Source organism: Heptranchias perlo, chromosome 4 (genome assembly GCF_035084215.1).
Source record: "Heptranchias perlo isolate sHepPer1 chromosome 4, sHepPer1.hap1, whole genome shotgun sequence".
In the NCBI taxonomy this organism is placed as follows: Eukaryota; Metazoa; Chordata; class Chondrichthyes; order Hexanchiformes; family Hexanchidae; genus Heptranchias; species Heptranchias perlo.
In genome coordinates, this window is record NC_090328.1 from 136181190 (window position 1) to 136204352 (window position 23163).

The following is a 23163-nucleotide window of genomic DNA, read 5'->3' on the forward strand; positions in this document are numbered from 1 at the left end:
GTTAAAGCTGGAAGCCTTCGTGTTAGTTTGAAATAGGAGATTTTTTAAATCTATTTTTATAAGAATGCCCAAGTTTTCTTAGCAATTTGCAGCGACTTAGCCTTCACAAAGTTATTGAGAAAACAGGCAACATCCCTTAGATGAAACAAAATAAAATTTTGTTTTGTATAGTAAAACTGCGTCTTTAATTAAACTGAATAAACCTGAATGGTAGATTTGAAACCAATAATACACTATTTCCCAAAGTAAGTGGAACCATCGAAGTTCAGGGCCAACTACTATGCGTGCAGACAAGGAACACTGCTGTTTCTCATCAAGTTTATGCTGTAGTTCCACTATTTAAAAACAACTGCACAAGCAGTAAGGAAACTATGGCAAAGCATCTAAAAATTGTTAAACTAGATGCATGCAAGATTAAAAGCACTTTAGAGCTGAAATACAAGCTGGTTATTAAAGAGCAAACTCTTAAGATAGTGCTGTCTAAAACAGGTGTCCAGAATCTAAAAGTTTCCAACTAGCTACATAATTGAAGTGCAGAATATGTCCATTGGCCGGTGTTTGTTCAGACACCAGATGTACAGACAGGAATAGTACAACAAATTGCTCAGTCTTACTTCAGTCCAATTATTTCAACCACCCAATTTATGTCAGTGAAGACTCAATAATAAACCATTGGCTCCATCAATCTTAGCCCTATTGAGATTTTTCCTTTGTTACTTTAGAGGGAACCAGTGCTGAATTAAAATATCATATTGCAAAAAAGTTACAATAGCAAAACCTCATTTGAATTTGCCCAGACATGAGCTTTAACAAGGCCCTTATTTCAGAATAAAATAAAACACTAAATCAGATTGATTACTTCAGGTTTTAAAACCAAAGCAGAGCTGAATTACCCAGCTTTTGAAATTCCAAACAGACAGAGTAAGCTCCTCAATATATAGTGGTAATCTGCGGATTCCCAAAACATCCTCCCAGTGGTGAATCAGGCAGCTGCAGTTACCAAAACAGCATCATATTAAATGGCGCAATAGCAGAGAGTGTACTAGTGACTATGAAGACAAGTGTCACCTTGTACTAGATTTACACTTGATTGACATGTACCTTAAACATGGTTGAAAAGTTCAGTTTAGTTAGATTGGATTGGAAGAGGGGATTACCATCTAATCTAGAATTACATTTAGAAACATAAAGTCATCCTGCCCTAGTCCAATCCATCTTGCAATCAATATAAGCATACTTGAGCAAAAGATTACACAAAATCATATACATAAAGACACCCTCATTTGTAGTTTTCTTCCACAAAGGATTTTTAAAAAAAATGAGTATGCACTAGAACAGGGGTGTCAAGTGTACGGCCCACGGAACAGTTTCATCCGGCCTGCATTGCGCTGTGCTTAAGGTTGCTGTGTGTCCTGGAACGGGACATGAATCTCCCGGGCACTGCTTCCAACAGCCCGGGAGAACGACGCATTTTAAATTTCACGCTACAGCACCCTCGCCCACCCCCGGCCCCCCCAACTCCACTTCAAGATATCACCCCCTGCCAGCACTCGTGGAATGACCAGAAACTGAACCAGCTGGTGGAGGGGAGAGTGACGGAGCTGGAATTGGGATGAAAGAGTGTGACCAGAGACCATGGGGCAGGAGATTAGGACTTAGTGGGGAAGAAATCAGGACACTGGGATTGGAACTGGGGAGGAGAGGTTAGGAGACTGAGATTGGGATTCGTGGGGTGAGAATGATATTGGGAGGCGGTCAGGAGATCGGGGCTCGGGGCAGGGGGAGGCAGTGACAGAGGACTGGGGGTTGGAGAGAGGGTGACGGGGAACTGGGGGTCAGGGGATGAAGGCTCGGGGTAGAGAGAGAGAGACTAGGGAAATGGGTATTGGGATTTGGACGGGGGGTAAGGGGGAATAAGAGAGGACTGGGGAATGGAGTGGGGTGGACATGGGGCCCAGCATTTCCTGCAGGGTTGGGAGCAGCAGCAGCAATATGGTGAGTGGAAGCGGAGCAGCCAGTAAAGGGGTGAATGAAACCTGAGGACTTTATTGAGAGTAAATAGTGTAAGATTGTTTCCACTGGTGATGATTGGGGAACAAGGGTACAGAGACTGAGGATTCACACTGCGCTGCTTCACACCCTGATTTTATATTGCAAGCTCCAATACACGGAGGAGTGAGACGAAGGAGGGCTGAGTACAGATTGGCAGCAGTCCACAGGAGTGGCTGGGAGGAGCATTTCTGCTCCTCCACAATCCACAGAAGGGGAAGTTAAAAAAAATTACCTACCAATTCTTCAGTGGCTGCCAGCAATCCCTTTAAGGACTGCTGCAGAACTGGGAAAACTAGTCAGAATTTACACATGGCATGCTCCACCTAATTTCTCACAGCATTTTAGAGAAAGGTCCCTGCCAGGCATGCCTAAAAACAGTATGGACCAATATGGCGGCAGCCATACCACCGGTGCAGATTAGGTGCAAGACCTCGCGGCCAGAAATTGGTGCACATTGCGGCCATTTTACGCCCAAAAAACAAATACCAATTTTTAACCCAGTGTGTCCAAATAACTTTTGCTGGATGTGGTCCCCACGCCAAGGGCCAGGATGCCGGATCAGGCCCACCATATAAATTGAGTTTGACATCCCTGCACTAGAAGGAATCCACATTGCGCGCTGTATTAACTCACATATCAAACATTTAAAAAACACTTACTGGCAAAGGCTTAGCTACCCCAATTCTAACTTTGCCTCCTGATGCACCTTTCAGTGCCTGTACAGCTTCCTCAAGAGTAGCATTCTCCAAGTTGATGCTGTTCACAAACATGAGTCGGTCCCCAGGAAGTAGTCGACCATCTTGTTCTGCTACACCGCCAAGCACTAATGAACGAATCACAATAACTGTTCGTGTTGGGTCAACTGGATCCTGTGGTTTCAAGTGCAAAAATTATGTTAATCATTTAAACCTGAAAAGACAAAAAAAAATGTCTCTTATTTTAAACTACTGTAGATTTAATTTGAAACAGTGTTTCCTTAAAAGTAATCACTGTATAATTGTATCCTCTGGAAATCAATGCATGATTAAAGCAAACAATCTCGACATACAACCTGTTAGAGGCAGACCAGAAGTACATACCTGATAATCCAGAATGCTGAAGCCAAGTCCTGAGCTACCCTTCTCTAGATCTATGTTTTGGATTTTGGCTTCCCACATTGCCAGGTGAGACCCTTGTGCCTCCTCACCACTCTGCCTTGTTTCTATCTCAACCACAGTACTATCATCTGTCTCAGATGTCGCAGTAAACTCACTTAGATTGATGTGCATCTGGAAAAACAGTATTTAAAAAAAAATCTTGATTAAAATATACATTCTTTGCCAAATTTTAAAAAGTCCAAAGCAAGAAACGCCATTTGGCCCATCGAGCCCATTATACATGGAATTCCTACCTTTGACATGTATTTGAAAAGTATTTAACTTGTACCTGATCCATCATGGGACAAAATTAGTAAGGTCTGGGTTAATTAGGAGCAATAAGTATGGATTTGTATAGGGCAGGTTAGACTTGACTAATTTAACTGAGTTTTCTGAAGGAATCACAGAGTGCATTATAAGGGGATGGTGATGGGCATTATAAAAATGGATTTTCAGAAAGCATCTGATTACATACAGCCTGTGAAAATTAAATCACATAATAGTAAAGGGAATGAAGCTACGTGGATAAAGTTTTGAAATGGGGACAAAGAGCAAGGAGTAGGAAGTAAAGTTTTCAGATTGAAGGGATGTCGGTTGCGCTCTGCCTTAGAGATTTATGTTCACCATTTCTATTACTAATTTAGACAAAGGCACTAAAGGAATGATATTGAAGTTTGCTGCTGATATCAACTAGGATACAAACTGAGGAAGAATGCAAGTGAGATTGTAGGAGGATGCAGGCAGTGGCAGAGTGTGAAAATAGGTGCAGATACAAATCAATGCAGCAAAATGTAAAGTAGTATATTTAGGAAGAAGAACAGTGAAAGGGTATACACCTAAATGGTAAGACTCCTAACAGAGACATCTAGAGGTGCAGACACATGGATCTTCAAAGGTGCGAGTGTAGATTAAAAAAACCTTAAAAGAGCAAATGAGGCATTGAATATAAGAAAGAAAGTTTTGTTGAATTTGTACAATATATTGGTTAGCCCACAGTTGAGTATTGTGTACAATGCTTATAGTAACTCCCTTATAGCAATTATACTAGAACCATGGAAAGGATACAGTAAAGATTCACTAGAATGGTATCAGGAATGATAAATTAGAATTATTAAAAGGGCTCAAAAAATGTTGGCTCTTCATTCAAAAAGGGAATGTTAAGAAGGGATCTAAGAGAGGTTTTCAAAATTATGAAGATTTTGGAAGTGAAAGATTGTTTCCACTAGTTGGTTAATCAGTAAGTAGGCAAATTATCAATAGAAGAACAAAGATGAATGCCTGAAAAATGCTTTTAATGCAGAAAAGCTTTTTAAAGCACTGAATGCTGTACGACAATCAGCTATTAAGGCGGAGACTATAAAATAATTTAAAAGGGAACTCGATAAGCATTTAGGACGGATATTAAAAGATATAGAGAAAGGGCAGCTAAATAGGATTAAAGCAGACAGGTCCATATGGAGAACTAGCGCTGGTCCAGACATGATGGCTGAATGGCTTCTTTCTGTACAGAGATAGTAATAGTCAGCTATGGCCTGAAACATGGCTGCACCTCCTTGCAGATATGCTGCAATGTATGACCTATGTGGATGGTATTATTCAGTGACACAGACGGCAAGCTTCCTCAGAAGCACATGCAGCATCACTTCTACTTCAGCAGACAAAGAGGAGTTTAGATGCTGGGCTGCTCTATCCCTTGTCTGTAGACTTATGCCTGTCATGGATGTCAAAACAAAGATTCTGACAAAGAGTTGCTCAATATCAACTTAAATCAAACTCAACTTAAACTCGAACATAAATCTATACCTGTAAAAAACCTTGGTCAACAATTGGTTCCTCTTGATCATCACTCCAAGCCAGAGCCACTGATGAAGGAAGAAACTCCAATGCCTAGAAAATAATTATAACATAAATCACTTGAATTGGAGACCACAATTATTGGTTTTCTCATGCAATCTTCTCAAGTGAAAAATACTGCAATCTTATCAGTGTTTTTAAAGAATGTGGCCCACTGAAAGTTGGGAGTAAACTGGGTATTCAGATGTTTAAGGTGATATCCCCTCATACAATTATGTAAGTGGGATATATATTTGCAGACATTTTCTAAAATAATCTGGTATCGAGTGAGGGAGACATTTATGAAGTTTAGTTCATGAATTTATAGATTAATAGACTTTATTGTAATATAACTCTTTCACTTCTAGTGAGAGAATGAAGAAACCACCAATTAAGAACAGTTTCCCTACTTAAGTAAGTTTATGTATGAAGAGCGAATATGGCCAAAACTACTTATTACAGTGGTCAACATCTAGTTCCATACAATGCATTCTTCATTTATTCAGGTGGATTATAGGTCAAATGAGTACCACAGGAACTTTTAAGCAGGCAGGGTAAGAGTAGTTTTAGGTGCTCCTGATCGGTGTTGTGTTTTTTTAAACTAATCTCAGCAAATGCTTTAAATTTTTTTAGTTTCAGCTGTTGTCTAATCAGAATCAAGGCTCAGATAATGCAGTCCAGGTGTACCACTGCTCCTGATGTGCTGTGTCCACCCGAGTCCAAATGAGCTGAACTCACGATAACGCACTTGGCCTCCCCTCCCCCAATATGCAGAATGAAGCCCCCAATCTGCACTTGGCACTCCCCGCAACAAGCAGAAATATAGTAATCGACTAGCATCCCGAGCCAACCAAACCTCCTTCCACGACTGAGCTGAATGGATCCACCCCTCCTTTGCCAAGTAACACACCCTCCCACACTGATCATCATCTTGGTTACTGGAAACCAGCCTTCCCCACAGTGCCCACCACCCTCAGCATCATTTACCTGATTGGAGCCAACCTCCCTCTCCTCTTTCTCCATCTCCCCCTTATCCTCCCTCTTCTCCCCATCCCTCTTTTCCATGACTCCTCCCATCACTCCCTTCCACGATTCCCCCCCTCTGCTCCGCACCCTTCACCCCTCCCATCTGACTCTTGATCCTTCTCCCCCTTCTTGGTCCAATTCAATTATCCCCCCACCCTCTAGCCTTGTTCCAGATGAATACTGCACTTCATCTTGCCTCCATTTCCCAGTTAGCAGATTGGGTGGGGAACTCCTTTTGCCCCATTTGTCCGCAACACAATCTTCCACCATAACTTTATGTTGGTGCTACAGCGCAAACTTCATTAAAATTATTCAAATAGGGTGAATAGAGAGAAACTATTTCCGCTGGTTGGGGATTCTAGGAGTAGGGGGCACAGTCTAAAAATTAGAGCCAGACCTTTCAGGAGTGATATTAGAAAACATTTCTACACACAAAGGGTGGTAGAAGTTTAGAACTCTCTTCCGCAAACGGCAACTGATACTAGCTCAATTGCTAAATTTAAATGTGAGATAGATAGCTTTTTGGCAACCAAAGGTATTAAGGGATATGGGCCAAAGGCAGGTATATGGAGCTAGATCACAGATCAGCCATGATCTTATCAAATGGCGGAGCAGGCACGAGTGGCTGAATGGCCTACTCCTGTTCCTATGTTCCTATACTACAAGGAGCTGAAGGCAAGATTTCCCATTTTCTCAGTTGCAATGATGTTCCATTACAGCGACAACACTAGCATCTACCCAACAATGTGGAAAATTGCCCAGGTATGTCCTGTCCACAAAAAGCAGGACAAATCCAATCCAGCCAATTCCTGCTCCATCAGCCTCCTCTCAATCATCAGCAAAGTGATGGAAGGTGTTGTTGACAGTGCTATCAAGCAGCACTTACTCATCAATAACCTGCTCACCGATGCTCAGTTTGGGTTCCGCCAGGACCACTCGGCTCTAAACCTCATTACAGCCTTGGTCCGAACATGGACAAAAGAACTGAATTCCAGAGGTGAGGTGAGAGTGAATGCCCTTGACATCAAGGCAGCATTTGACCGAGTGTGGCATTAAGAAGCCCGAGTAAAACTGAAGTCAATGGGAATCAGAGGGAAAACTCTCCAATGGCTGGAATTATACCTAGCATAAAGGAAGATGGTAGTGGTTGTTGGAGGCCAATCATCTCAGCCTCAGGACATTGCTGCAGGAGTTCCTCAGGGCAGTGTCCTAGGCCCAACCATCTTCAGCTGCTTCATCAATGACCTTCCCTCCATCATAAAGTCAGAAGTGGGGATGTTCGCTGATGATTGCACAGTGTTCAGTTCCATTCGCAACCCCTCAGATAATGAAGCAGTCCGTGCCTGCATGCAGCAAGACCTGGACAACATCCAGGCTTGGGCTCATAAGTGGCAAGTAACATTCGAGCCAGACAAGTGCCAGGCAATGACCATCCCCAAGAGAGAGTCTAACCATCTCCCCATTCAACAGCATTACCATCGCCGAATCCCCCACAATCAACATCCTGGGGGTCACCATTGACCAGAAACTTAACTGGACCAGCCACATAAATACTGTGGCTACAAGAGCAGGTCAGAGGCTGGGAATTCTGCGGCGAGTGACTCACCTCCTGACTCCCCAGAGCCTTTCCACCATCTACAAAGCACAAGTCAGGAGTGTGATGGAATACTCTCCACTTGCCTGGATGAGTGTAGCTTCAACAACACTCAAGAAGCTCGACACCATCCAGGAGAAAGCAGCCCACTTGATTGGCACCTCATCCACCACCCTAAACATTCACTCCCTCAACTGCCAGTGCACCATGGCTGCAGTGTGTACCATCTACAGGATGCACTGCAGCAACTCGCCAAGGCTTCTTCGACAGCACCTCCCAAACCCGCATCCTCTACCACCTAGAAGGACAAGTGCAGCAGACACATGGGAACAACACCACCTGCAAGTTTCCCTCCAAGTCACACACTATCCTGACTTGGAAATATATCGCTGTTCCTTCATCGTTGCTGGGTCAAAATCCTGAAACTCCCTACCTAACAGCACTGTGGGACAACCTTCACCACACGGACTGCAGCGGTTCAAGAAGGCGGCTCATCACCACCTTCTCAAGGGCAATTAGGGATGGGCAATAAATGCTGGCCTTGCCAGCGACGCCCACATCCCATGAAGGAATAAAAAAAAATGCACTGAACTTCACATGCCTGGGCTGATCAGTGCGTATTGCAATGCAGACATGCCATGGTCTCATGAGAATAGCAGTTTGCTACACATTACACAAATTTGCCATCCAGAGAGGCCTTACCATAGAAAGGGAGGACAAGAAAGCTCAATCATAACTAATGGCAGAATGGGCCAGAGGATATCCCTTCTGATCCCCATTTAGCACGTGGAAAAATTTATACCAAGCTCTAATAGATGGCATATTCAGCTGAGTGCTTGATATGGTAATGCGCCACCAGTCCTTTCCAAATATGTACAAATCAGTGACCCAATACATCCCATTACTAACACTGTTCTCTGCATAACCTCGACCACTGTGAATCCTTAACCATAACTTATTGCGCCCAGTTCTCTGAACAAAGTTCATATAAAGTGCAATTAATTTATTTCCTTACAAGCATAGAGGATGTGTTATTAATAGTGCTTTACTTGGCAACTATACAGGTGTATGTTTTCTCAAACCCTTATGCTCCTTCTAGGTGCTTCACAAATTGGAAGAGTAAATGAGTTGGCTGGTTGCTGAGTGTCAGTGTATGGCTCCTTGGATGGAGGTAGCCCCATACATCCTTGTGCCAGGTTATGACAAGATCCTTCAACTGCTTGTGCCACATCCAATGCTGCAGCTGGTCCTGCCCATTTTCTAGCACAACTTGCATTAGTTGAGTGAGGATCTGGGCTCGCAGGATGTGTTGTTATCTTGGAAGATGGCAGATAAATCCATGCCTTCTCGAGTCATATTCTTGCTGTTGGGCACTCCCTAAGCCTGCCCAGTGGGTTACAGGCCTGAAAGTAGCAATGAGATTTCAGAGCTCATACCTTAAGGTTCTCCCCATTGATTCCCCTAGCATGTTGAAGCTCAACAAGACAGCTCTTGTAGATTGGAGCTCAACACCTCAGTAGCAGCAGTCTGAACATTCGCAAGAGCGCAGGATCTCATTGACACCAAACTGCCTGTCATGTATCCCAACGTATGCGAGAGTAAATGAACATACATCACACCCCAAGACTTTGCTAGAAATATGCTTTGTAACCGTAATTTTACAGATACAAGTGTGACGATATTTGAAGATTTTTGTGGCAGCTGGAAAGTATGCTCTGAAGCTACATGGGCATGTATAAAAATCTATGAAAGAGCAGAAAGGTGCTTTGCATACAGGTTCAGTAGTAAGTTGGTGGAAACTTCTCATGTATGATTTGCCCATCTACCCAGTCTAGGGAAATTCTGGCTAGTCTTACTTTGGCAGATTTCCGAAGGTAAGCAAACTTCTTTCTCATCTACTCCCACTACCTCTGGACATCAGTTACTTTGTTTGATCACGACTTGCAAACCACCCTCAGTGTTTCCCAATCAAAGAAACCCTCCTTTTACCCACTTCTTGAAAAAGCAGCTTGACAAAATGCCTCTTCGTACCCCGGCACCATTGTTTTATCACAATTTAATTTGATGCTCCAAATTTGTGTGTGAACAAAAATTCTCTCCCCTTAAATGTCAGCTTTTTTTTTATTCGTTCACGGGATGTGGGCGTCGCTGGCAAGGCCGGCATTTATTGCCCATCCCTAATTGCCCTCGAGAAGGTGGTGGTGAGCCGCCTTCTTGAACCGCTGCAGTCCGTGTGGTGACGGTTCTCCCACAGTGCTGTTAGGAAGGGAGTTCCAGGATTTTGACCCAGCGACAATGAAGGAACGGCGATATATTTCCAAGTCGGGATGGTGTGTGACTTGGAGGGGAACGTGCAGGTGGTGTTGTTCCCATGCGCCTGCTGCCCTTGTCCTTCTAGGTGGTAGAGGTCGTGGGTTTGGGAGGTGCTGTCGAAGAAGCCTTGGCGAGTTGCTGCAGTGCATCCTGTGGATGGTGCACACTGCAGCCACAGTGCGCCGGTGGTGAAGGGAGTGAATGTTTAGGGTGGTGGATGGGGTGCCAATCAAGCGGGCTGCTTTATCTTGGATGGTGTCGAGCTTCTTGAGTGTTGTTGGAGCTGCACTCGTCCAGGCAAGTGGAGAGTATTCCATCACACTCCTGACTTGTGCCTTGTAGATAGTGGAAAGGCTTTGGGGAGTCAGGAGGTGAGTCACTCGCCGCAGAATAAGAGTAGTCATTGTACAGGAAATCCTGCTCCCCACATTAAGTGAGCTCCCAGTACAGGACCCAGTCCAGGCCACAAGCTCACCATGAATAAATAAATGAACCCAACTCCAGAAGATCACACAAGGTCAGTCTTTTCCAAAAGATGTGAACACAAATCTCGCAGCACTCCAGTCCAATCAACGATAAAAGGAGAAGCGAGAGAGGAGCGATCAGAGAGAGCGGAGCGCGGGATCAGCGACGAGAGAGCGGAGCGCGGGATCAGCGACGAGAGAGAGCGGAGCGCGGGATCAGCGACGAGAGAGAGCGGAGCGCGGGATCAGCGACGAGAGAGAGCGGAGCGCGGGATCAGCGACGAGAGAGCGCGGAGCGCGGGATCAGCGACGAGAGAGAGCGGAGCGCGGGATCAGCGACGAGAGAGAGCGGAGCGCGGGATCAGCGACGAGAGAGAGCGGAGCGCGGGATCAGCGACGAGAGAGAGCGGAGCGCGGGATCAGCGACGAGAGAGAGCGGAGCGCGGGATCAGCGACGAGAGAGAGCGGAGCGCGGGATCAGTGACGAGAGAGAGCGGAGCGCGGGATCAGCGATGAGAGAGAGCGGAACCCGAGATCAGCGATGAGAGAGCGGAGCGCGGGATCAGCGACGAGAGAGCGTGGAGCGCGGGATCAGCGATAAGAGAGAGCGGAGCCCGAGATCAGCGATGAGAGAGAGCGGAGCCCGAGATCAGCGATCAGAGAGAGCGGAGCGCGGGATCAGCGATGAGAGAGAGCGGAGCGCGGGATCAGCGATGAGAGAGCGGAGCGCGGGATCAGCGATGAGAGAGCGCGGAGCGCGGGATCAGCGATAAGAGGAGGAGAGAGAGAGGTGAAAAAACATCTAAAGTGACGTCAACCCAGGGGAAGGAGCTGATTGGTGAGTTTCTGGTGAGTCTATGTTCCTATGAGTCTTTTTTTTTCTGGTGAGTGTTTTTTTTTAAGTCTTTAAGTTTATCTTTGTTAAGTTTAGTTATTAGGCATGGCAGGGCACCTCAGTCCTGTCGAATGCACATCCTGTGCCATGTGGGAACTCCAGGACGGTTCCCGTGTCCTGGACAACCACTGGTGCAGGAAGTGTTGTTTTTTTTTTATTATTCGTTCATGGGATGTGGGCATCGCTGGTGCGGCCAGCATTTATTGCCCATCCCTAATTGCCCTTGAGAAGGTGGCGTTGAGCCACCTTCTTGAACCGCTGCAGTCCGTGTGGTGAAGGTTCTCCCACAGTGCTGTTAGGGAGTTCCAGGATTTTCACGCAGTAACGCTGAAGGAACGGCGATATATTTCCAAGTCGGGATGGTGTGTGGCTTGGAGGGGAACGTGCAGGTGGTGTTGTTCCCATGTGCCTGCTGCCCTTGTCCTTCTAGGTGGTAGAGGTCGCGGGTTTGGGAGGTGCTGGCACTTGTCTGGTGCGAATGTTACTTACCACTTATCAGCCCAAGCCTGGATGTTGTCCAGGTCTTGCTGCATGCGGGCATGGACTGCTTCATTATCTGAGGGGTTGCAAATGGAACTGAACACTGGTTGTGAGCTGGAGCTCCAGGTTTCAGAGCTTGAGCAACAGCTGGCGTCACTGCAGTACATCTGCGAGGCTGAGAGCCATGTAGATAGCACGTTTCCGGAGGTGATCACCCCACAGCTTAAAAGAGTGCAGGCAGAGAGGGAATGGGTGACCGCCAGACAGAGAAGGAGGACCAGGCAGGTAGTGCAGGAATTCCCTGAGGGCATCTCACTCTCTAACCATTATTCAGATCTGAATACTGGTGAGGGAGAGGGTTCCTCTGGGGAGTGCAGCCAGAGCCAAGATCATAGCACCATGGATGGCTCAGCGTACGTTGGCGGGGCGGGGGGTGGGAGGAGAAAGGTCAGGAGAGTAATAGTGATAGGGGATTCCATAGTTAGGGGAACAGACAGGCCTTTCTGCGGCCGCAGACATGATACCGGGATGGTATGTTGCCTCCGTGGTGCCAGGGTCAAGGATGACACTGAGCGGCTGCAGAATATTCTGAAGGGGGAGGGTGAGCAGCCAGATGTCACGGTTCATATTGGTACCAACCACATTGGTAGAAAGAGGGATGAGGTCCTGCAGGCAGGTTTTCAGGAGTTAGGAAAGAGATTAAGAAGCAGGGCCTCGAAAGGTAGTATTCTCCGGATTACTCCCGGTGCCGCGCGCTAGCGAGTATAGATTTAGGAGGATAGAGCAGATGAACACGTGGCTGGAGAGATGGTGCAGGAGGGAGGTCTTTAGATTCCTGGGGCATTGGGACCAGTTCTGGGGAGGTGGGACCTGTGCAGGCCGGACGGGTTACACCCCAACGGAGCTGGGACCAATGTCCTCGCAGGGAGGTTCGCTAGTGCTGCAGAGGGGAGGGGTTTAAACTAATTTGGCTGGGGGGTGGGCACCGGGATGTAGCATTAGAAAGGAGAAACAAGGATTTGGAGAGAAAGATAGTGCTAGAGTAAGAAATAGTATGGTAGTAAATGGGACCAGACTTAGAGAGAGCATAAGAAAGTCTAAGACTGGTTTGCAGTGCATGTGTGTACACACACGAAGCGTGTTAAACAAGGTTGGTGATCTGCAGTTGCAATTAGCCACATGAGAATATGATGTTGTGCCGATAACGGAAACCTGGCTCAAAAAAGGCCAGGATTAGGTACTAAATATTCCTGATTCAAGGGCCCTGATATTAGCAGGGAGGTGGGATTGCAGCGGGAGAGCGATTGGGCACGTGGCAAACCCACATGAACCAAACTTATTGTTTCCGACACGATCGCACGTTGATTGATAGTGGTTAAGAGGGGAAGATCGGCGGTGGGGGGGGGGGGGGGGGGGGGAAGAGGAGGAATATCGGGAGGGTGAAGAGGGGTACATCGGGGGAAGATCGGGAGGGTGAAGAGGGGGACATCGGAGCAGGTTTCAAAAGGTAGGTGCATTTAGTGTTTTCATTTCCTTGCATGGTTTTTTATTTATTTTATTTAGTTTCTTTTTCCCTGATCCGGCCCTGGTTTCACCAGGCGTGAATCGGAAGCAGTGGGCAAGCCGCCCAAGTAAGTTAAAAATCTTTCTAACTACTTAATTGTCACAGGTAAAGTGCCTTAAATACCTCAACGAGGCACATGTGGCTCTTTAACTGTCATCCCGCCGGCTTTAATTGCCAGCGGGACTTCAGTTTTCAGGTCGCCGACGCGCACACAGGTGGGTCCCTGGGAAACTCGGAGCCGGCTTCTGAACCAGAATGGAATTTGGGTGATTTTCGGAGCCCCCCCGCCCCAACACACCCGCATTTGTCTCCTAAAATCACCCCCAAGGTGTTGCGGAAAGATAGGGAAGGGAAGAAAGGAGTAGAGGTGGCAGTATTGATTAAGGAGAATATTGCAGTGATGGAGAGAGAGGATATTCTGGAAGGGTCAAGGACAGAATCTATTTGGTTCGAGTTAAGAAAAAATAGAGGTGCCATTACACTACTGGGTGTATTCTATAGGCCACCAATAGTGAGAAGGAGAGAGAGGAGCAAATTTACAGGGAAAGTACAGAGAGGTGCAAAGCCATAGAGTAGTGATAACAGGGGACTTCAACTATCCTAATATAGACTGGGATAGCAATAATATAAGGGGCAAAGAGGAAGAGGAATTTTTGGAATGTGTTCAGGATAACTTTCTTGAACAGTACTTTTCCCACTGAGGAAGGAGCCATTGCTGGACTTGGTTCTGGGGAATGAGGCAGGCAAAGTGGAGCAAGTGTCATTGGGGGGGCATTTAGGGAACAGAGATCATAGTATCATAAGGTTTAGAATAGCTATGGAAAAGGACACGGACAACTCTAAAGTAAAAATACTCAATTGGAGGAGGGCCAATTTCAGTGGGATGAGAACAGATCTGGTCCGGGTAAATTGGAATCAAAGATTGGCAGGGAAAACTGTAATTAAACAGTGGGCGGCCTTTAAGGAGGAGATGGTTCAGGTACAGTCTAGGTACATTCCCACTAGGGAGAAAGGTAGGGCAATTAAAGCCAGAGCTCCCTGGATGTCAAAAGAGATAGTGAGTAAGATGAAGCAGAAAAAAAGGGGTGTATGACAGATGTCAGGTTGATAACACAAGTGAGAGCCAGGTTGAATATAGAAAGTTCAGAGGGTAAGTGAAAAAGGTACTAAGAGGGGCAAAGTGAGAGCATGAGAATAGACTGGTGGCAAAAAGAAAAGGGAATCCAAAAGTCTTCCATAGGCTTGTAAACAGTAAACAGGTAGTAAGAGGAGGGTGGGGTGATCAAGGCCCAAAAAGGAGATCTATTCATGAAGGCAGAGGGGATGGCCAAGGTACTAAATGAGTCCTTTGCATCTGTCTTTACCAAGGAAGAAGATGCTGCCAGAGTCTCAGTAAAGGAAGATATAGTTGAAATACCAGATGGCCTAAAATTTGATAAAGAGGAGGTAGTGGAAAGGCTGGCTGTACTTAAAGTAGATAAGTCACCCAGTCTGGATAGGATGCATCCTAGGTTGCTGAGGGAAGTACGGGTGGAAATTGCAGAGGTACTGGCCATAATCTTCCAAACATCCTTAGACACAAGGGTGGTGCCAGAGGACTGCAGAATTGCAAATTGTTCAAAAAAGGGTGCAAGAATAAACCCAGCAACTACAGGGCAGTCAGTTTAACCTCGGTGGTGGGGAAACTTTTAGAAACGATAATCTGGGACAGAATTAGCAATCACTTGGACAAGTATGGATTGATTAGGAAAAGCCAGCACAGATTTGTTAAAGGCAAATCGTGTTTAACTAACCCGATAGAGTTTTTTGATGAGGTAACAGCGAGGGTCGTTGAGGGCAATGCAGTTGATGTGGTGTTTATGGATTTTCAAAAGGCGTTTGATAAAGTGCTGCAAAATAGGCTTGTCATCAAGATTGAAGTCCATGGAATAAAGGGGACAGTAGCAGGATGGATACAAAATTGGCTAAATAACAGGAAACAGAGAGTACTGGTGAATGCTTGTTTTTCAGAATGAAGGGAGCTGTACAGTGGTGTTCCCCAGTATTAGGACCATTGCTTTTCTTGATATATATTAATGACTTGGGCTTGGGTGTACAGGGCACAATTTCAAAATCCGCAGATGACACAAAACTTGGAAGTGTAGTGAACAGTGAGGAGGATAGTGATAGACTTCAAGAGGACATAGACAGGCTGGTGGAATGGGCAGACACGAGGCAGATGAAATTTGACGCAGAAAAATGCAAAGTGATACATTTCGGTAGGAAGAACGAGGAGAGATAATACAAACTAGAGGGCACAATTCTAAAAGGGGTACAGGAACAGAGAGATCTGGGGGTATATGTGCACAAATCGTTGAAGGTGGCAGGGCAGGTTGAAAAAGCGGTTAAAAAAGCAAACGGGATCCTGGGCTTTATAAATAGAGGTACAGAGTACAAAAGCATGGAAGTCATGATGAACCTTTATAAAACACTGGTTCAGCCACAACTGGAGCATTGTGTCCAGTTCTGCGCACCGCACTTTAGGAAAGATGTGAAGGCCTTAGAGAGGGTGCAGAAAAGATTTACTAGAATGATTCCAGGGATGAGGGACTTTAGTTACGCGGATAGACTGGAGAAGCTAGGGTTGTTCTCCTTGGAACAGAGAAGTGTGAGAGGGGATTTGATAGAGGTATTTAAAATCATGAAAGGTCTAGACAGAATAGAGAGAAACTGTTCCCATTGGCGGAAGGGTCAAGAACCAGAGGGCATAGATTTAAGGTGGTCGGCAAAAGAACCAAAGGTGACATGAGGAAAAACTTTTTTTTCTTACACAGCGAGTGGTTAGGATCTGGAATGCACTGCTCGAAGGGGTGGTGGAGACAGATTCAATTGTGGCTTTCAAAAGGGAACTGGTTACGTAGTTGAAAGGAAAAAACTGCAGGGATACAGGGATAGGGCACGGCAGTAGGACTAGCTGGATTGCTCTTGCATAGAGCCAGCGCAGACTCAATGGGCCAAATGGCCTCCTTCCGTGCTATAACCTATGATTGTATCACCTCAATGTCAGAACTAGAAATTGGGTCGCATGGTTTTTTCAATAAGCATGCATTAACAGTGTCATTGTACTTAACCCTACTGTAAGAGCACCAGCAAAATGTTTATACAGCTGACGCCTGCAACAACAGGACTAGAGGCACAAAAATTAAATGAAAACACATAAATTATTAGAGTTAACGGTAACATTGTGTGTTCTATCCTATAATCTAATCTTTGCATTCAGATTACACATATAAACTCTCTGACCTTTTGCTTTTGCAGTTCATGACATGTTTTGAAGTCATATCTCATACTAGCTAACTCAGTAACTTTCATTCCGAGCGATTCATGATGATGTATGCAAAACCCAAACAAGTAAACTGAAGTGAACAGTTCTTTTGTGGGAGAGCTTGCAAAGGCCATTCTAATATCAATACTGCAGCAAACATATTGTGCGTTAGATGTTATCAATACAGTACCTCTTCTGTTGACTGAATGGGCTCTTCTATGGGAACCATGCAATCTACATCAGTTTCCTTTTTGACCTCCAGGACTGGGCGGCAGCAGACCATTGTAACACTGATAGGCAAGTCCTTTAGAATACTGACAACATCTTTGTGATTCTGACCCAGGAGTGGTATTCCATTCACCTAAAATACAACAGAGAACCATATGAATTCTTCGATAAAACCAAATTAAAATTAGTGTTAGTTAATTAGAATAATAATTTCTCAAACACAACACTTTCCTCCTAGTCATCTCAATCTATCCCATAATTGTTAAGCTGCATTAACACCACTATGCATTCAGTCCTACAAGTTCAGTGATGTTATAGACATTACTGTTTAATTTTTTTCAAGAAAAAACACCAATAAAGTAGGTGGGAGGAAAAGTTGATTGAAAATCTGCTGATGGTTTGATGTCAACAACTGCCCTTTTTAAATAAATTGGCAGCTACACTGCTCAATTTGAGAAAGAAAATCTATTTTCAAGTGATTAGCCTATCGAATCTATCAATTTCTGTTTTAACAGCTTCAAAAAAGCATTACATAGAATCTAAAGCAGCGAAACAAGCCATTTGGCCCAACTGGAATATGCCGTGTTTACGCTCCACACAAGCCTCCTGCTAACCCTCTTCATCTAACCCTACCAGCATACCCTTCTATTCCTTTCTCCCTCATGTGCTTCTCTAGCTTCCCCTTAAATGCATCTATGCTATTTGCCTCAACTACTCCTTGTGGTAGCGAGTTTCACATTCCTGCCACTCCTTGGGTAAAGAAGTTTCTCTTGAATTCCCTATTGGATTTATTGGTGACTATCTTATATTTATGGCCCCAGTTTTGGTCTCCCCCACTAGTGGAAACATCTTCTCTACGTCTACCCTATCGAACCCTTTCATAATCTTAAAGACCTCTATCAGGTCACCCCTCAGCATTCTCTTTTCTCGGCCTGTTCAGCCTTTCCTGATAAGTGTTTCCTCTCAGTTCCGGTATCATCCTTGAGAGTCTTTTTTGCAGTTTCTCCAGTGCCTCTATATCCTTTTTATTATATGGAAACCAGAACTGTGCACAGTTCTCCAAGTGCGGTCTAACCAAGGGTGGATACAGGTTTAACATAACTTCTCTGCTTTTCAATTCTATCCCTCTAGAAATGAACACCAGTGCTTGATTTGCTTTTTTTTTTATGGCCGTATTAACCTGTAGCGCTGCTTTTAGTGATTTGTGCATCTGTACTCCGAGATCCCTTTGCTTCTCTACCCCATTTAGACTCTTATTATCCAAGAAGTATACGGCCTCTTTATTCTTCCTACCAAAATGTAACAGCTCACACTTACCTATGTTGAAATTCATTTACCATTTACATGCCCATTCTGCAAGTTCATTAATGTCGTCTTTTATTTTGTCGCAGACTTCCTTCGTATTTACTATCATAGACTCAGCACAGAAGGAAGCCAATTGGCCCATCGTGCCTGTGCCAGCTCTTTGAAAGTGTCCCACTGCCCTACTCTTTCCCCATAGCAAATTTATCCAATTCAAGTATTTATCCAATTCCCTTTTGAAAGTTATAATTGAATCTGCTTCCACCAGCATTTCAGGCAGTGCATTCCAGATCATATCAACTCACTGCGTAAATTTTTTTTCCCCCTCATGTCCCCTTTAGTTCTTTTGCCAATTACCTTAAATCTGTCCTCTGGTTACTGACCCTTCTGCCACTGAAACAAATAGTTTCTTGTTATTTATTACATCAAAACCCTTCATGATTTTGAACGCCTCTAACCTTCTCTGCTCTAAGGATAACATTCCCAGCTTCTCCAGTCTATCCACGTAACTTAAGTCTTTCATCCCTGGAACCATTCTAGTAAATCTCCTCTGCACTCTGTCTAAAGCCTTCACATCCTTCCTAAAGTGTGGGGCCCAGAATTGAACACACTACAACAGCTGGGGCCTAACCAGTGTTTTATAAGGGTTTAGCATAACTTCCTTGCTTTTGTACTCTATGCCTCTATTTATAAAGCCAGGGATCACACGTGCCTTTTTAACAGTCTTCTCAACTTGTCTTGCTACCTTCAAAGACCTGTGTACGTACACCCCCAGATGTCTCTGTTCCTGCACCACCTTTAATATTGTACCATTTAGTTTATATTGCCTCTTTTCATTCTTCCTTAAAAAAAACTTCACACTTCTCTGTATTAAACTTCATCTGCCATGTGTCTGCCCATTTCACCAGTCTGTCTATAACCACCTGAAGTCTGTTACTATCCTCTTCCTTGGATACTACATTTCCAAGTTTCATGTCATCTGCAAACTTTGAAATTATGCCCTGTATAACCTAGTTCAGGTCATTAATGTAGATCAAAAAGAACAGTGGTCCCAACACCGACCCCTGGGGGACACCACTGCACACTTCCCTCCAGTCTGAAAAACACTACTCAGCTTTCTGTCTGGTAGCCAATTTCGTATCCACGCAGCAACTGCCCCTTTAATTCCATGGGCTTCAATTTTGCTAACTATACCCCCCAATTTGGTGCGTCTGCAAATTTTGAAATTGGACGGCCTTTAAAGAGGAGATGGTTTGGGTAGAGTCTAGGTACATTTCCACAAGGGGGAAAGGTAGGGCAACTAAAGCCAGAGCTCCCTGGGTGACGAAAGAGATAGAGAGTAAGATGAAGCAGAAAAAGGGGGTGTACGACGAATGTCAGGTTGATAATACAAGTGAGAACCAGGCTGAATATAGAAAGTACAGAGGGGAAGTGAAAAAGGAAATAAGAAAGGCAAAGAGATTATGAGAATAGACTGGTGTCTAACATAAAAGGGAATCCAAAAGTCTTCTATGGGCATATAAATAGTAAACGGATAGTAAGAAGATGGGTGGGGACGATTAGGGACCAAAAAGAAGATCTACTCAAAGGCAGAGGGCATGGCTGAGGTACTAAATGAGTGTTTTTCCATCGGTCTTCATCAAGGAAAAAGATGCTGCCAAAGTCACGGTAAAAGGAGGTAATTGAGATACTGGATGGGCTAAAAATTGATAAACAGGAGGCACTAGAAAGGCTGGCTGTACTTAAAGTAGGTCCGGATGGGATGCATCCTAGGTGCTGAGGGAAGGAAGGGTGGAAATTGCAGGAGGTGCTGGACATAATCTTCCAATCCTCCTTAGCATTCGGCATTACCATCGCCGAATCCCCCACCATTAACATCCTGGGGGTCACCATTGACCAGAAACTTAACTGGATCAACCACATAAATACTGTGACTACAAGAGCAGGTCAGAGGCTGGGTATTCTGCAGCGAGTGACTCACCTTCTGACTCCCGAAAGCCTTTCCACCATCTACAAGGCACAAGTCAGGAATATGATGGAATACTCTCCACTTGCCTGGATGAGTGCAGCTCCAACAACACTCACGAAGCTCAACACCATTCAGGACAAAGTAGCCTGCTTCATTGGTACCCCATCCACCACCCTAAATATTCACTCCCTTCACCATCAGCGCACTATAGCTACAGTGCGTACCATCTACAGGATGCACTGAAGCAACTCGCCAAGGCTTCTTCGACAGCACTTCCCAAACCCGCGACCTCTACCACCTAGAAGGACAAGGGCAGCAGGCGCATGGGAACAACACCACCTGCACGTTCCCCTCCAAGTCACACACCATCCCGACTTGGAAATATATCGCCGTTCCTTCATCATCACTGGGTCAAAATCCTGGAACTCCCAACTAACAGCACTGTGGCAGAACTTTCACCACACGGACTGCAGCGGTTCAAGAAGGTGTCTCACCACCACCTTCTCAAGGGCAATTATGGATGGGCAATAAATGGTGGCCTTGCCAGCGACACTGACATCCCATGAACGAATAAAAAAGATATGGGGGTGGTGCCAGAGGCCTGGAGAATTGGAAATGTTACACCCCTGTTCAAAAAAAGTGTAAGGATAAATCCGACAACTACAAGCCAGTCAGTTTAACCTCGGAAGTGGGGAAGCTTTTAGAAATGATAATCTGGGACAAAATTAATAGTGACTTGGACAGGGAAAACCAGCATGGATGTGTTAAAGGTGAAGTGTGTTTAACTACCCTGATTGAGCTTTTCGATGAGGTAACAGAGAGGGTTGATGAGGGCAATGCGGTTGATGTTGTGTATATGGACTTCCAAAAGGCGTTTGATAAAGTGCCACATAATAGGCTTGTCAGCAAAACTGAAGCCCACAGATTAAAAGGAGCGGAGGTAGCATGGATACAAATTTGGCTAAGTGACAGGAAACAGAGAGTAGTGGTGAAAGGTTGTTTTTCGCACTGGAGGAAGGTATACAGTGGTGTTCCCCAGGGTCGGTACTGGGCCACTGTTTTTTTTGACTTGGACTTATATACAGGGCACAATTTCAAAATTTGCAAATGACACAAAACTTGGAAGTGTAGTAAACAGTGAGGAGGATAATAATAGACTTCAAGAGGACATAAACAGGCTGGTGGAATGGGCGGACAACATGGCAGATGAAATGAAGCTGGGCAGTGGGAGGCATAGAATAAAAGAGCAGGGAGGTTATGCTAGAACTGTATAAAACACAAGTTAGGCCACAGCTTCAGTATTACATACAGTTCTGGTCACCACATTACAGGAAAGATGTGATTGCACTAGACAGGATACAGAGGAGATTTATAAGGGTGTTGTCAGCACTGGAGAATTTTAGCTAAGAGGAAAGATTGGATCGGCTGGGGTTGTTTTCTTAGGAACAGAGGAGGCTGAGGGGTGATTTAATTGAGGTGTACAAAATTATGAGGGACCTAGATAGAGTGGATAGGAAGGACCTATTTTCCTTAGTAGAGAGGTCAATAACCAAGGGGCATAGATTTAAAGTGAATGATAGAAGGATTAGAGGGGAGCTGAGGAAAAGGTTTTTCACCCAGAGGGTGGAGGGGGTCTGGATCTCACTGCCTGAAAGGGTGATAAAGGCAAAAACCCTCAACTCATTCAAAAAGTACTGGATATGCACCTGAAGTGCCACAACCTGCAAGGCTACAGACGTGGGATTAGGCTGGTTGGCTCATTTTCGGCCGGCGAAGACACAATAGGCCGAATGGCCTCCTTCTGTGCCGTAAATTTTCTAAGATTCCATGATTCTATGAAAGGGTGGTGGATGCAGATTCAATTGTGGCCTTCAAAAAGGAATTGGATAAATACTCGACGCGAAAAAACTTGCAGGGCTACGAGGAAACAGCAGGGGAATGGGGCTAACAGGATTGCTCTTACAGAGCCGGCATGGGCTTGATGGGCCGAATGGCCTCCTTCTGTGCTGTAAGCATTCTATAATACATCTGATTCCAGAGTCGAAATAGTTTATGTAATATAGTGGAAACAGTGGTCCCAGCATTGAAACCAGTGGAACACCACTTCCCACCTTATGCCAGTCTGAGAAGCTACTCTCTAATTCCTGGCCTGCTTGCTATCCAGTCTGCTACCTGCTACCCGATTCCACATGGTCTGACCTTAGTCATAAGTCTATAAAGCGGTACCTTATCGAAGACCTTTTGAGAATCCAAATATATTGCATCTACTGCATTACCCTAGTGTGCTCTTTGTTAATTCTTGAAAGAGTTCAGTAAGGTTGGTCAAGCATGACTTTCCCTTCTGAAATCAGTGCTGATTACTCTATTATATTTTAGTTTTCTAGATGTTTTTCTATTATGTCTTTGAGTAAAGATTCCATTATCTTTCCTACCACCAACGTTCAGCTAACTGGTCTATAGTTCCCTGGACTTGTTCTATCTCCCTTTTTAAATATAGGTATAACATTAGCTGTCCGTCAGTCTTGTGGCACTATTCTCTTTTCTAATGATTTTTTATGTAATAGTGCCTCTGCTATCTCTTCCCTGACTTCTTTTAATATGCGTGGATGCAATCCAACTGGACCAGGGGTTTTATCCTCTCTCAGTTTGATTAGTTTATCAATTATCACCCCCCTTAATATCTTAAATGTCTTTATATCTTTTTTGATCTCTCTTCTTCTAATGTCATGCCCACCTTAATAGTGTCCCGGTAGATACTGAGGCAAAGTAACTATTCAATAGTTCTGCCATTTCGCTGTCATTACCTGTGAGTTTATCTTGTGCATCACTTAGCATCCCTATCCCTATTCTGATTTTTCTTTTGTTATTTATCTGTATGTAAAATACTTCACCATTTCTTTCAATATTCCCTGATTGTTTTTTTGACTTCTTTCCTAACCTCTTTGTATTCCCTTTGTCATTCTCTCCTTTTTTTGTCTATGTACTTAGTATATGCCTTTTTCT

The 23163-nt window shown here is 44.7% G+C and overlaps 1 protein-coding gene across 9 annotated transcripts in view; it reads right to left on the reverse strand.

Annotated features, from left to right (window-relative positions):
• The window catches only part of LOC137321295 (multiple PDZ domain protein), a 326443-nt gene that overhangs the window by 197481 nt on the left and 105799 nt on the right, over nt 1-23163 (reverse strand). For all 9 annotated transcript variants that reach the window (XM_067983665.1, XM_067983664.1, XM_067983660.1 and 6 more), the window contains exons 15-18: nt 16852-17022; nt 4992-5075; nt 3132-3320; nt 2712-2921 (exon numbers count right to left, since the gene is read on the reverse strand). In XM_067983665.1, the coding sequence (XP_067839766.1) occupies nt 2712-2921; nt 3132-3320; nt 4992-5075; nt 16852-17022 (654 nt within the window). The remainder of the gene's footprint in view (nt 1-2711; nt 2922-3131; nt 3321-4991; nt 5076-16851; nt 17023-23163) is intronic.